The 14,760-nt window shown below is 33.8% G+C and overlaps 1 protein-coding gene across 1 annotated transcript; it reads left to right on the top strand.

Annotated features, from left to right (window-relative positions):
* Nucleotides 1-12,403: 12,403 nt before the first annotated feature.
* On the top strand, nucleotides 12,404-13,839 carry LOC104230702 (kirola-like). Its single transcript, XM_009783567.2, has 2 exons — nucleotides 12,404-12,636; nucleotides 13,235-13,839. The coding sequence occupies exons 1-2, from the start codon at nucleotides 12,450-12,452 to the stop codon at nucleotides 13,492-13,494; spliced, it is 447 nt and encodes a 148-aa protein (XP_009781869.1). The 5' UTR covers nucleotides 12,404-12,449; the 3' UTR covers nucleotides 13,495-13,839.
* Nucleotides 13,840-14,760: the final 921 nt, after the last annotated feature.

Genomic DNA, 14,760 nt, shown 5'->3' with positions numbered 1-14,760 from the left:
CTAAGACGGGTCACCTACACTATAACCGGTGCACAGTATATAATAATGGCAGAATAATGGAAATACTGAACAGAATTTAAACGGCCAACAAAAATTAATAACCACAGCTTCGAAAATACACCAGTGTCGTCCAGAATTACCAATCTTTACCAATTCAAATAATAATACTGAGAAACAACGCAACTTAGGGAATGGAAACCTATAGGTTGTTTTAGTGCGCAACCCAATCCCACCAGACAACATATAATCCTCCCTTATTATACCGTAACAATATCAATAATAGTAAATATTATACATATTTGTTGTGGCTCGCAACCCGATCCCACCATATATCAATATCAATAATTCACCCTTATTTCACCATATCAATCCACTCTTATTCCTCATATTGCGGCGTGTAACCCGATCCCGCCATATAAACATATTCGCCCTTATTGCACCATATCCATCCTCCCTTATTATACCTGTTGTGGCGTGTAGCCCGATCTCACCATATAAATACCAAACACTCAATATCAAATCAACAATCTAAATCACAAGGCCTTTACAATGAATAAATACCAAACTGAACCAGGAAAAGGAAACCTTGTTCAATATTGAACCTACACAAATAATACTACACAGCGAGACTAACCCAGTAGTTTACAATTATAAGGTGCAAACAAGTTAAATTAAGCAAATAACATGGATTAGGGGAACTATGAAAGGAGCTAACATGGCTAACAGAAGAAGATATTAATTAACACGTAGTAGTTAAGCATGGAAAGCATTTAGAGCATATAACAATTAAGACAGGGAAGGAAACAGTTAAGGGAAAACAGTAATTCAGGGAAAAACAGATAATTTGGCGGCGTATAAGCACTCGTCACATCTCATATATGTCGCTCACATGAGAATCACATAGCAAATAGTATGAGGGTGCCTAATTTCCTCAAGTCAAGGTTAGACACAACACATACCTCGCTTTAAGGACCACTCAATGTGCAACCACGGCTTTGCCTTTTAAACTAGCCTCCGAACCAATAATATCTAGCAAATTACCAACCAAACGATTCAAAATAAGCATTAGGAATCACCCACAATAACAAAAAATGAGATTTACGTCATTATTGAAAAAGTCAACAAAAGTCAACACCTAGAACCGCTTGGTCCAAACCTGAAATTCGAACCAAAACCCGATTACCCATTCACCCCGAGCCCGGATATACAATTGATTTTGGAATCCGACTTTAATTTGAGGTCTAAATCCCCAAATTTCGAAACTCATAGTTTCTACCAAAAAATCACCAATTCCACCATGAAAACCTTAGATTTAAGTTGAAATCTTGTAAAATGAAGTGAAATATTGAAATAAACTAGTTTAGAATCACTTACCAATGTTTTGGGGAAGAAACGTTCTTTGAAAAATCGTCTCTTGTGTTTTAGGTTTTGAAAATTTGAAGAATGGGAGAAAATCCCGTCTAAGTCATTTTTACACAGCTGCAGATGTCGCATTTGCGACCTGAGCTTTGCAAATGCAAAGGGACAATCGCAAATGCGAGGTCCTCCGCACCTCTGCTGCCTTCGCAATCGCGAAGATAAGTTCGCAAATGCGACAAAGTGATTGCATTTGCGATCACTGCCCTTCCCAGCTTTACTTCGCAAACGCGAGGAATTCTTCGCAATTGCGAGGATTGTATAGACCAGCTATGCTTTGCAATTGCGATGAGAAGCTCACAGATGCGGAAACTTGAGAGGTCGCAATTGTGATGTCTGATCTCGTAAATGCGAGTTCAGAGGCCTGCAACAAGATCAGTTACAACAACAAATTTTTTTCCAAGTTCAAATCACTCCGTAGCCTATTTGAAACTCACCCGAGCCCTCGGGGCTCCAAACCAAATATGCACACAAGTCTTAAAAGATCATATGAACTTGGTCGCGCGATCAAATTGTCGAAATAACACCTAGAACTACAAATTTAGCACTAGATCAAATAAAAATTTCAAGAAAGCTTTGAAACTTCTAATTTCTCAACCGGACGTCGAATCACATCAAACCAATTTCATTTTTCATCAAATTTCACAGACAACTCATAAATGTGATATTGGACCTATACCGGGTTCCGGAACCAAAATACGGACCCGATATCCAAAAAGTCAAACCTTGGTCAAACACTTTCAATTCAATAAGCCTTTAACTTTCAAATTTCAACAAAGTCCGATATCTCGGGCTAGGGACTTCTGATTTCGATTCCGGACATACGTCTAAGTCCCAAATCACGATACGGACCCATCGGGACTGTCAAATCACGAATTCGGGTCCGTTTTGTCAAAAATATTGACTGAAGTCAACTCAAAGAAAGTTTTTAGGTAAAATTTCTTATTTTCATCAACTTTTAACATAAAAGCTTTCCAGAAATATGCCTGGATTGCGCACGTAAATCGAAGAGGGTACAATGACATTTTCAAGGCTTAAAAGCTCAAAATTAAGTACTAAAACACAAGATGACCTTTCGGGTCATCACACTTATAGAATAATTTTAATATTTTCTCTAACAGTTCCCTCAATTGAAAAAAAAGTTTGTAAAGAAAAATTAATAAGATCTAAGTTAAGATCAACAATGTTTCATGATAATTACCCGTAATGGCCATATCTTTATATGAAAAAAAAATGATTATCCAAATATAATGAACTTCCTCGCATTTTAAGAAGCTATAAGAATAAACATCAAATATAATATATAAAACTTTTATTAAAAGAATTTAAGGCTTCTTTTAAGTTTTGGCTTTAGACCACATATTAGATTTAGCCGCCACTGCCTTCAAAATAAACGTGAAAAACTTACACCAATTAGGGGTCCTTAAGTGTATTTATGTCAAAGTGTGACGTTTCACCTACAATGCGCCGAATGTAAACTCCACGAAAATTTTTACAAAATTATTTTAAAAATAAAAGTAAATTTAAGAGATAGATTAAAACAAATATATAGATAAAAGAATGAAAACTACAATAAATGACTCAAATATATAGTACAAATTATAGTTAAAAGTAAATTTAAGAAGCTAGTGTTTTGAACAATCACCCAAACAATAAAGTGTTTACGGAGTTTATGAACGCAAACAGATTATTTCAAAAAATCGTTATATATAGTAGCTTTCGTAATAAAGAAAAAGAAATCAAATATAGTGGAGATTGTATTTCAAGTTGGGTCTTATGAAATCCTTTGACGCCAGCATTATTGGAGAAGTCTAACTATAGATTGGACAAAATTTAGCAATTTGTTACATTTCATGTAATGTCGTTAAATTGGCATTTTCTGCGGAGAAAGGAACAATATAAGGAAAAAACGAGAATGAAAAGCTACTGAACGTAAAATTTGAAATATTTTACAGGAATATGGTCAAATCCATTTATTGGAGAAGTCTAACTATAGATTGGAGAAAATTTAGCAATTTGTTACATTTTATGTAATGTCGTTAAATTGGCATTTTCTGCGGAGAAAGGAACAATATAAGGAAAAAACGAGAATGAAAAGCTACTGAACGTAAAATTTGAAATATTTTACAGGAATATGGTCAAATCCATTTTTATTTATTGTATTTTACTTTTCTTTTTTATTTGTCAATACCATACTTTTATATTTAGTAAATTCTTAATTCTCACAATATTCCCCTTTTACCCGTAACAACAATCCTTTTAGAAATGACATGACATATTTAAGACGTATTATACAAAGGATATTTATATGATTTACTTACCTTTAGTTTAACCCCACAATATTTAGAAATATTTTTTAATCCATCGAGCATCAACAAAAGGTCAAACAGCTCAATTGTAGGCACATACTTTTTGTAAAAACTGTGTGACCTCCCCCCTCCATGATATTCATCCGGATTTCTCTGTCCCAAGCCGATCTATTATTTGTAAAACTCATGCTTGGCCTACGCTTTGTTATCTCCCTAAAGCTTCTGTAGGGTACTGCAATGGGTAAGGAAAAAAATGTTAGAAAAATAATAATCAAAACTGGCTTTGAGGCGTGAAAATCGACTGTCCTTAAAGAGTTATCGCCTTTATACTAATTTAGGGAAAATACAAAACGATTCTCTTCAGGATACAACAAAGCCTGCAGTAACACTTGTGAATTTCTATATCCACTTCGTTGGAATTCTTGTGTATTTATAGGCAACCAATAGACCCTTTCAGAAAAGATGTCTTGTTTCACAAACAGACATGACTATTTATTCGAATTTTGAATTTAAAATTCAAATAAATAATTAACTCTAGGATCTCATGCCCGTTGAGTTAATCTCGTGCCTGTTGAGTCAGTCTCGTGCCTGTTGAGACAATCTCGTGCCTGTTGAGTCAGTCTCGTGCCTATTGAGACAATCTCGTGCCTGTTGAGACAATCTCGTGCCTGTTATGTGCTATTTCATAATGATCAGTTCCGAGTCTAACAGGCATGGTACGAGTAAGGTCGGTCCCGGGAGTGTTTCACATGACGGGCACGGAACTTCTTTCTTCCGATGTGGGAAGAATCCAACTTCCAACTTGCCAATAACAAACTATCTTACAATCCCCCACTAGTTTGTTATTTCACTTCATAACACTTGTGAATAATTGAAAGTATCTTTTACAGATTTGAACTTTCCTTTAGTGTAAGTATATTAAAGTTTTGACGAAGTTAATGGTATCTTAAGATTTGAACCACAAATCCTTGTGCCAAAACCGAAAATACCACACACACAGCGTTATCTAGTAGCTTAGAAAATCCAGTATTCGCTTTAGCACGTTTACGGCCATGTGCTCATCCTGAATTCATGAATATTTACAAGATCAACCCTTTAAATCTTGCTAGAAGCGGCACCACTTCAATATTCATATAGGTGGAATTAGTTACTATGTCCCTGTTACTCCAGACATTAATAATTCCATTAAGATTAATCAACCTCTTCATGTAACAGTATGCACTTTGGAGTTTGTCTTTATGCCCCTGTTATAACAAGCATTTAACAACTCCTTAACTCCTCATATAACAGTAAGTAGTACAATAGAATTAGGGCTCCTAAAGAGGAGATCAGTGCTTAAACAATACAAGTAACTTGTTATTACCCATTGAACTTATATTGTTAGAGTGTATACTAACTCAAAGTGGGGTTCCTATTCCTTGTATTTAATTTAAGGGTCTCAGCCCCATCCCTCCACAAGTTTGTTGTACTACATCTCTACCTAATGGCTTCGTAAGTGGATCAGCCAAATTCTTATTTGATCTCACATATATTATAGCTATAGCTCCATTTGTAATTAATTCTCTTATATAAGCATGTCTCAAGCTTATATGTCTCGATTTCCCATTATAAATTTTATTGTGAGCAACACACATTGTAGTCTCACTATCACAGAATATGGAAATGGATGGCATAGGTTGTGGCCACAACTTTATATCAAGTAACATATTCCTCAGCCATTCTGCTTCTTTTCCAGCAGCTGCTAATGCAATATATTCAGATTCTATAGTAGAATGGGAAATACATGTTTGTTTCTTGTATGCCCAACTAATGGCTCCACCGCCTAGAGTAAATATCCATCCTAATGTGGATTTATTATCATTAACACTTGTAATCCAACTTGCATCAGAATATCCCTCTAATACATTAGGAAAACCATTAGAGCAAATGCCTAAGTGCTTTGTATATTTTAAATATCCAAGTACTCTACTTATTGCTTTCCAATGATCATTACCTGGATTACTAGTAAACCTTGAAAGTTTACAAACAACAAATGCAATGTCGGGTCTAGTGTAATGCATTGCATACATCATACTACCTATCGCACTTGCATACTCCAACTGTGCTATTGCTCTTCCAGTATTTGCAGTTAGCTTAACACTAGAATCATAAGGAGTATTATACCCCTTTATTCCTAAATGACTGAATTTAGTAAGGATTTTATCTATATAATGTGCTTGTGACAAAGTCACTTGCTTGTTATCTCTTTTGACCTTGATTCCCAAAATAGTATCAACTTCATTTAAATCCTTCATTTTAAAAACTGAGGTTAGATACTTCTTGGTCTCGGTAATTCCTTGTAGATTCGTACCAAAAATCAGCATGTCATCGACATATAAACAAATTATTACTCCATATTCTTTTGTAAATTTAGAGTAAATGCACTTGTCTGCATTATTATGTACGAATCCGGTTGATAGTATTACACTATCAAATCTTTCATGCCACTGTTTAGGCGCTTGTTTAAGACCATAAAGAGACTTTATCAATTTACAAACTTTCTTCTCGTTTCCCGGAAGAACAAAACCTTCAGGTTGTTGCATATATATTTCTTCACTAAGGTTCCCATTTAAAAAGGCTGTTTTAACATCCATTTGATGTACGTAAAGATCATAGATAGAGGCCAAGGATAAAAGGACTCTAATGGATGTTATTCTTGCAACAGGAGCATATGTATCAAAATAGTCTATGCCTTCCTTTTGAGTGAAACCTTTTGCAACTAATCTTGCTTTGAAGGTTTGGACAGAACCATCTGTATTGTACTTTCTCCTAAAGACCCACTTACAACCTATAGGTTTTGATCCAAGAGGAAGATCAACCAAAACCCAAGTGTTGTTGGATATAATTGAGTCCATTTCATCATTAATGGCCTCTTTCCAAAAGGCAGCGTCTCTAGAAGACATTGCTTCTTGAAACGTCTTTGGGTCTTCTTCAACATTTAATACAATAGGAATTTGATTACAAACGTTGGTCCTATCTCCTTCAATAAGAAATACTATAGATTGTGAAGAAATAAAATCAGAACCAAGATGTTTTTCTTTTCTTATTCTTTGACTTTTCCTTGGTTCTATTTGCATATCATCACTTCTTTCCTTAGTTTTAATAATTTCAGAAAGCGACAATTTATTAGCATCGATACGTTTTCCATTTATTTCAGTCATTTCATCAACATTGTCATTTATAAATCTATTTTCAATAAATTCAACATGTATAGATTCTATAATGACATTAGATTCTAGATCTAGCAGTCTATAAGCTTTGGAGTGTTGTGCATATCCTACAAAAACACTTTTAATTCCTCTAGGACCCAATTTTGTTCTTTGATGGTCAGGTACTCTATAATAGGATATACACCCCCACACTTTAAAATAATTTAAATTTGGTTTTCTACCATTCCAAAGCTCATAAGGCGAAATATGCATACTCTTTGAAGGCACTCTATTTAAAATATAACATGCAGTTAGTAGTGCTTCACCCCATAAATTATGTGGCAAATGTGCATTAAGTAACATAGCATTAACCATATCCACCAAAGTTCTATTTTTTCTTTCCGCTAACCCATTTTGTTGAGGAGTATAAGGGGCACTCATTTGATGTATTAGGCCATGCTCTTCACAGAACTTATTAAATTCGTTAGGAAAATATTCTCCGCCTCTATCACTTCGAATAATTTTAATTTTCCTACTCCTTTGATTTTCCACAACAGACTTGTATTCTTTAAACTTTTGAAAAGCTTCGTCCTTAGTTCTAAGTAGGTAAACATATGTAAATCTAGAGAAGTCGTCTATAAAAGTAATAAAATATCTTTTGCCTCCTCTAGTTAATTCTCCATTTAATTCACACAAGTCTGAATGTATTAAATCTAATAGTTCTGTGGATCTTTCAACTTTACGAAATGGTTTCTTTGTCATCTTTGCTTGTATGCAAATTTCACATTTTATATGTTGAGTTTTACATGAGATATAACCATTTTTGGACATATAATTCAAGGAGCCAAAATTTAAATGTCCTAGTCTAGCATGTCATAAACAAGAATCAGACTCAACGATGTAAGCAGAAACATAATTTATTTCATTAATACTCAATTTGAACATGCCGTTACAGTTATAGCCTTTTCCAACAAAAACACCATTCTTAGACACTATTACATGATCAGACTCAATAACTATCTTGAAGCCTTTCTTTGACAGCAAAGCAGCGGACATTAAGTTTTTCTTCATATCAGGAACATGATACACATTCAGTAATGTCAACTTCTGGCCAGATGTGAAGTTAATCTCAATACTTCCTTTTCCAGCAACATCTGCCGCAACATGGTTTCCCATCAAGACTTGTTCAGAATCCTGCACTTCTGCATATGTCTTGAACATCTTCTTGTCATAACAGACATGAATAGTAGCACCCGAATCTAGCCACCAGTCTTGAGTATTTGTAGCAGCGGTAGCCACATTCAACTCTGTGACCATACCAATTTGCATTGCGGAAACCATGGCAACTAGTCCTTGGGCAGAATTTTCCACTAAGTTTGCCTTTTCAGAATTTCCAGATTTTTTAATCTTTCCAGACTTTTCGGTTTTGCCTGCATTGAAATTTATTCCTGCCTTTCTATATCTGCAGTCCCGAATCATATGGCCTTTCTTTCCACAATGATGACAACTAAAGTTCTTTCTCTTTTTAGAAGAAGACTTTTTGGAAACTTTCAGATGTTTGTTCCCACTTCCTGAATCATTCTGACTGACAAAATTGACTGCGGAACTCGAAGGCTGACTAATAGCATCACGAGCACGAGTCTCACTTTCAATTTGAATGTGAGTACGAAATTGTTCCACAGTCATTTTATCCATAGAATGTAGGATTTTCTTTCTATAGTCATTCCAAGAGGAAGGCAATTTCGAAAGAATAGCACCTATTTGAAGTGCATCAGGAATTTTAACTTCAAGATCACTTAGTTTTGATACTAAGATTTGCAGTTCATGAATCTGATCCATTATAGGCCTAGTATCAAATATTTTAAATTCAAAGTACTGCAGAGCCAGGAATTTGTCAATACCTCGTTTTTCATTCTGGTATGCAGTTTGTAGAGCAGTCCAAATCTCTCTTGGCGACTTCAGATTGCAGTAAAGATCATAGAGTCGATCTGTCAAAGTATTCAGAATATGGCCGCGACACAACAGTTCATCATGTTCTCGTTTCTTCCTTTCTTCCTTGACTACGTCAGAATCTTCTGCTGTGGGCTCAGGCATCAGAGGCAAGGCAGAATCAAGAACATAGTAGATATTGAGAGCGGACAACAAGAATATCATCTTGTCTCTCCAACGGGTAAAGTTCGTTCCATCAAAGCGATCAAGTTTGATGAACTCCTTCGGATTCTCAACAACAGACATCAATTTCTCCATAGCAGAATAACTCTTTAAGATTGTTAGAAAAATAATAATCAAAACTGGCTTTGAGGCGTGAAAATCGACTGTCCTTAAAGAGTTATCGCCTTTATACTAATTTAGGGAAAATACAAAACGATTCTCTTCAGGATACAACAAAGCCTGCAGTAACACTTGTGAATTTCTATATCCACTTCGTTGGAATTCTTGTGTATTTATATGCAACTAATAGACCCTTTCAGAAAAGATGTCTTGTTTCACAAACAGACACGACTATTTATTCGAATTTTGAATTTAAAATTCAAATAAATAATTAACTCTAGGATCTCGTGCCTGTTGAGTTAATCTCGTGCCTGTTGAGTCAGTCGTGTGCCTGTTGAGACAATCTCGTGCCTGTTGAGACAATCTCGTGCCTGTTGAGTCAGTCTCGTGCCTATTGAGACAATCTCGTGCCTGTTGAGTCAGTCTCGTGCCTGTTGAGACAATCTCGTGCCTGTTATGTGCTATTTCATAATGATCAGTTCCGAGTCTAACAGGCACGGTACGAGTAAGGTCGGTCCCGGGAGTGTTTCACATGACAGGCACGGAACTTCTTTCTTCCGATGTGGGAAGAATCCAACTTCCAACTTGCCAATAACAAACTATCTTACAAAAAAAACTGAGGCGTTAGAGTTGTTTCGTGTTTAGCTACGGGTATTTTTGTTAAAATATTATTTTCACCTTACAAATGGCTATTTCTTAACATTTTAAATGGTGGCTAAATATTAACAAGCAGTCCAAATATTGGCTGCCCCAGCTAATTAAGCCTTCTTATTCAAGAATGTAAAATCATGTAGTTCTTATAGATAAATATTTGGGTTATTTCACATAAAATCACTAAAAATAACATAAGAGATCTGTAAAAATAATAGGGTGATCTTTGTAAGATATTTTCTTATCTATTCAAATTGTTAAGAGAGCATCCGATATCATTGCATCCCTGCAAGCCAAAATGTTCTTTTACGTGGAATTTTCAAATGTAATTACATCAATATAATAAAAAGGGTCGTCTTGAAAAATTACGTTGCCCTATATGGAAAAAAAAAAAGGAAAAAAGTTGCATAAGCAATTCTGTTAATTTGTTAATTCCCACTTTGCAGTCCCTATGGCTTTTTCACATATTTTTGGGTCTACTCACATAGTATATTAAGACACAACTCTTCAGTAAAGAACTAAGCTAAAAGAAAGGTTGGGTTTTTCATTCTCTCAAGATTAATTTTACAAAATGGAACATCTTAACAGTAAGCTACACCTAAAACACGTGTTTTGACTATTTTGTTATTCCAATTAATGATTTAAAGTGCCAGAACGTGCCTATAATGTAGGAAAGGCCATTATTCTTTGCACCCTCTAAATGACCAAGAAATAGCACATAAAAAGGTCTGAATTACGTTCCTTACGTTGCTGCCGCTTCTATAACAGCTTGTTTGAATGGCTGTTACTTATCGTTTTATTACTTTAAATATAATGTTTGTTTTAATTGTTATTTAAATTTTATTGTATCGTACCGTTAAATTCATCGTTACGTAACGACAAAATGTGCCACTTTATGTAACGACCAATTTGGTGTGGTCGCGTCGTTTCCTTGTATTTTTCTCTCAATCTCACCCTTTATTATTATTCAATAATTTTATTTTATCATTTACTCTATCTTTTTATATACCATATCATAACTTTTCTTTATAATATTGCAAGTTTATTCATTATATTACTGGTGCGTGATACCATGTAATGACGGCAAAATGATTCCAAACATTGTATTCATCAAACGATACAGTACAGTATAATACAATACGATACGATATATTATGAAACGATATGTAACAACCATCCAAACAAGCTGTAAATAGCCTTGGGCACCCTCAATTAATATATTTAAAACATACGACTTTACAATTACGCTTAATTGCTGTCACTTTAAAATAAATCCATCAACTGTTATGTAATAATCTGTTGACAAGCGAAGTCTGGGTTCATACACTACAATATATTCTCCGTCGCAGTTTATAGTTTATGTGATATACTTTCCTTCTTAGTCAATCTCAAAAGAGTAAAATTATTTTATATTTAGTAATAATAAATTTTACAATACTAGTTACTAGGAATGTACATGGACCGGGTTAGTTCGATTTTTATCAAAACCAAACTAACTATATCGATTTGGATTGGTTCGATTTTATCAGGTTTTTAGAATTTTTTATTGTATGAATATTATTTCAATCTTACTTTATTAAAGTTATAGATAAAGTTTTGATAAGTGAATATATATTTAGTAAAAATTGAAGAAATTGACAAACATATGATCTATTAATCTATTCTTATGGGAAAATTTTTTTAGAACACATGATAGTTATTTTCTTAGTCGTCTAACAATATTTTTTTTTTATTGATGTTTGCTTTCAAGGTTAACCGAATTTAATAATTAAACATAAAAATCAATATGATACCAAAATAATGATATATTCTATTTAATTTTAGATTATCAAAATATCATTTCAAATTTTAAATATAAGTGGGAATATACTGGATCTGTTATTATTGTTATACGATTTCAAATTTGAAAAAAGATATAAGACATCTTGATATATGAATAAGGAAGAACAAAGAGATGATTGACTCATTTCAATAACTCTTGATAATAAAGTGATACAACAATTAGTTAAAGCAAAATAAAAATGAATACACTTCATAGTTCTCTGATATATTATATCTCATGACAGGATCCCAAATATTTCTAGATATTTTCTTATAGAAAATTTTATATAGAGTTATAAAAATATATATAAAATTATATATTTATATGTCGATTTGGTTCGGATTTTTTTTACTCAATACTCAACTAAATCAAACCAAACCTAATCGGATCGTTAATCGATTTGGTGCGATTTTGGTTTGAATACCCCTACTAGTTACCTTGAATGAGATAATTTATATGTTTTGTGACTTTATTGATACCAAAACAATAAAATTTAGTGACCATGTGTGAAATTAATCCTCCAAATGCCCACCCCATTTACGTTCGTATCGCATTTGTGAATGCAAACACATTATTCCTAGAAATTATGATAGTAACTCTCATAGGTTAATGAACAAAGAAATCGTTGGTAAAAAATAAGAAAAAATCCCTTTGTCAAATATATGTCTTTGTCCAATTTTATTTAGAAGCTTTTGACGGCTAATTAATTCTATATAAAGGCTACAAGTTCTGAATATTTTCTAACAGATTTGCTTTCTTATCACTATCTCTTACTATTCCGAAGAAGAAAATATGGGTTTGAAAGGCAAGTTGGTTGTTTCAGTGGAGGTGAAATGTGGAGGTTACTTGTTTCATGACCTTTATCAAACTAAACCGCATCATCTATCCAACATAAGCCCTGATAAGGTCACAGGTTTTGATCTTCATGAAGGTGGGATTTGCGAGGTTGGTTCTGTAGTTACCTGGAAATATAAGGATGGTAAGAACAAAAACCTATTCGCTCTATGTGATTCAATTTGATGAATTTTAAACATAAATGAAATTCCGTTCTTTTTCCTGTAATATCCGCATGTTGCAATATTGCCTCACATTAGGTGCTTGAAAAAGACTTCTATGAAATAATGCAATTTCAGTCTCTGTTACTGGAATTCTTCAATGTTATGAGTTTTGTGTTGGATCTTTTAAAAATTATTTATTTTTGGAGCATATGACAAAGGTGCAACAACATTTTAAAAGGATCCAGCTACATAAAGTCCATTTATACTGAATTTCTCATAACTTCTAGAGAAAAACAAAATATAAAAAGTGAGAACAAACATAATAAATGAAATAACGATTATCAAGACTCACACCCTAATAATACCGATGAAAGTCTCTCACATAGGAGCAATAAGTATGTAGAGGAATCTTGTTGTCTACCCTCCCCTAATTTCCCTTGTGTAATAGAAAATGAACTTAGAAATCAAATACTAGTTTTTTTGTTGTTGTAAAAGTCCATATCTTTTGCGAGTAAATGGACGTTGAGCTAGGGTTTACATCTCTTTATATTTTTGGATCTCTTTTTATAATGATTGTAGATGGAAATGAGAAGATTGCTAAGTGTGTCATTGACGAAGTCATTGATGATGAAAAGAAATCAATCACATGGAAAGTGATAGGAGGAGATCTCTTGGAAGCGTATAACACTTTCACTGTTAACATTTCATGCGATCAACATTGGATTACATGGACACTTGTGTATGAGAAGAAGACTGAAGACACCCCCGAGCCTCTAACTTTCTTTGGATATGTCACTGATCTAACTAAAGATATAGAGGCTCACCATGTCGAGAAATAGAAGAATACGCGCTATTTGATATGGCTGATCAAAATATGTGTGTTTGTGATATGAGTATTGGACAATATTGGCTAGTAATTGAATGTGAAATAAATAATAATGGTGTGTTGAAAAATAATAATGTCCAAATGTCAATCTATTATAAGATGTTAATTAATACAATATGTTTGTTCAGTGTGCCGTGTATGATAATGCTGTGTTGGACAATATTAGCTAGTCCTAGAATATAGACTAAATAATAATGTTGTGTTGAAAAATAAATCGCTCTACTTATGTTTCTATGGATGTATTTCCAAATGTCAGTATTATGGATTTTTGCAAACTAACTGTTTGTTCAGTGTGTTATATGTTTTCATTCTTTTTCAGCCACCTTTTTCTTTTTTCCTTTGTTTTTTTTTCGGTTTCTCTCGCTAGTTCTAAGATGGGAATTAACACTTATAATTATTAAGATAAACTCAAATATGTTAGTTAGTTAGATTAGTACACTTCATCTTATCTTAGATAAACTGATAAACTAACACTATTCATAGCCATCTGTGGATTCTTATTCCTTTTTCTTCCAAAAAAGAATAAAATCGGACAATACTCATAAAAACATAATTGAAATGCCTCAACATTATATGATCAGTTTTCAAGAGTTGCGAGTTCACTTATATGTTTTTTACTGCCACTTTGCCTTAGAATAAACGATCTGGATGAGACGACAAACACTACTAAAAATAATATATACTGCTTTTTCTAGGGAAACTGGGTTTTCGACAAAAAACCAACGGATTGAGGCTTGCTGGAAAGTAGCGGCTGGTAGGGGGGAAGTGCACGGTTAGCCACTAATAAAACATATATTTACTTTTAAGTCACTGTTTAAAATGTATTTAATTTTTAGTCACTGCTTTAATAAACGTTAACTGCCCGGACGAAAATACCCTTCTGCTCATATCCTTAACTTTTGAACTTATCTTCAGGACTTCAAGACTACATGTCCTTAACTTTTGAACTTGTAACTGTAAGTTCAGGACCAAGTGTCCTTAACTTTTGAGCTTGTTAGTCTAAGTTTAGGACCTATTGTCCTTAACTTTTGGGTTTCTTAGCTTAAGTTCAGGACCTATTGTCCTTAACTTTTGAGCTTGTTAGTCTAAGTTCAGGACTTCAGGACCTATTGTCCTTAACTTTTGAACGTGTAACTGTAAATTGAGGACCTATTGTCCTTAACTTTTGGGCTTCTTAGCCTAAGTTCAGGACCTATTGTCTTTCACTTTTGAACTTGTT

This window comes from Nicotiana sylvestris, chromosome 4, assembly GCF_000393655.2.
Source record: "Nicotiana sylvestris chromosome 4, ASM39365v2, whole genome shotgun sequence".
Classification (NCBI taxonomy): domain Eukaryota; kingdom Viridiplantae; phylum Streptophyta; class Magnoliopsida; order Solanales; family Solanaceae; genus Nicotiana; species Nicotiana sylvestris.
This window is presented reverse-complemented; position numbering and strand designations above follow the sequence as displayed.

What these genes read in the sequence shown, in the direction of transcription:
- LOC104230702 (XM_009783567.2), top strand. Translation starts at nt 12,450, where the DNA reads ATGGGTTTGAAAGGCAAGTTGGTTGTTTCAGTGGAGGTGAAATGTGGA. An exon ending in TACCTGGAAATATAAGGATG is followed by an intron (nt 12,637 to 13,234) that starts GTAAGAACAAAA and finishes TAATGATTGTAG; the next exon opens with ATGGAAATGAGAAGATTGCT.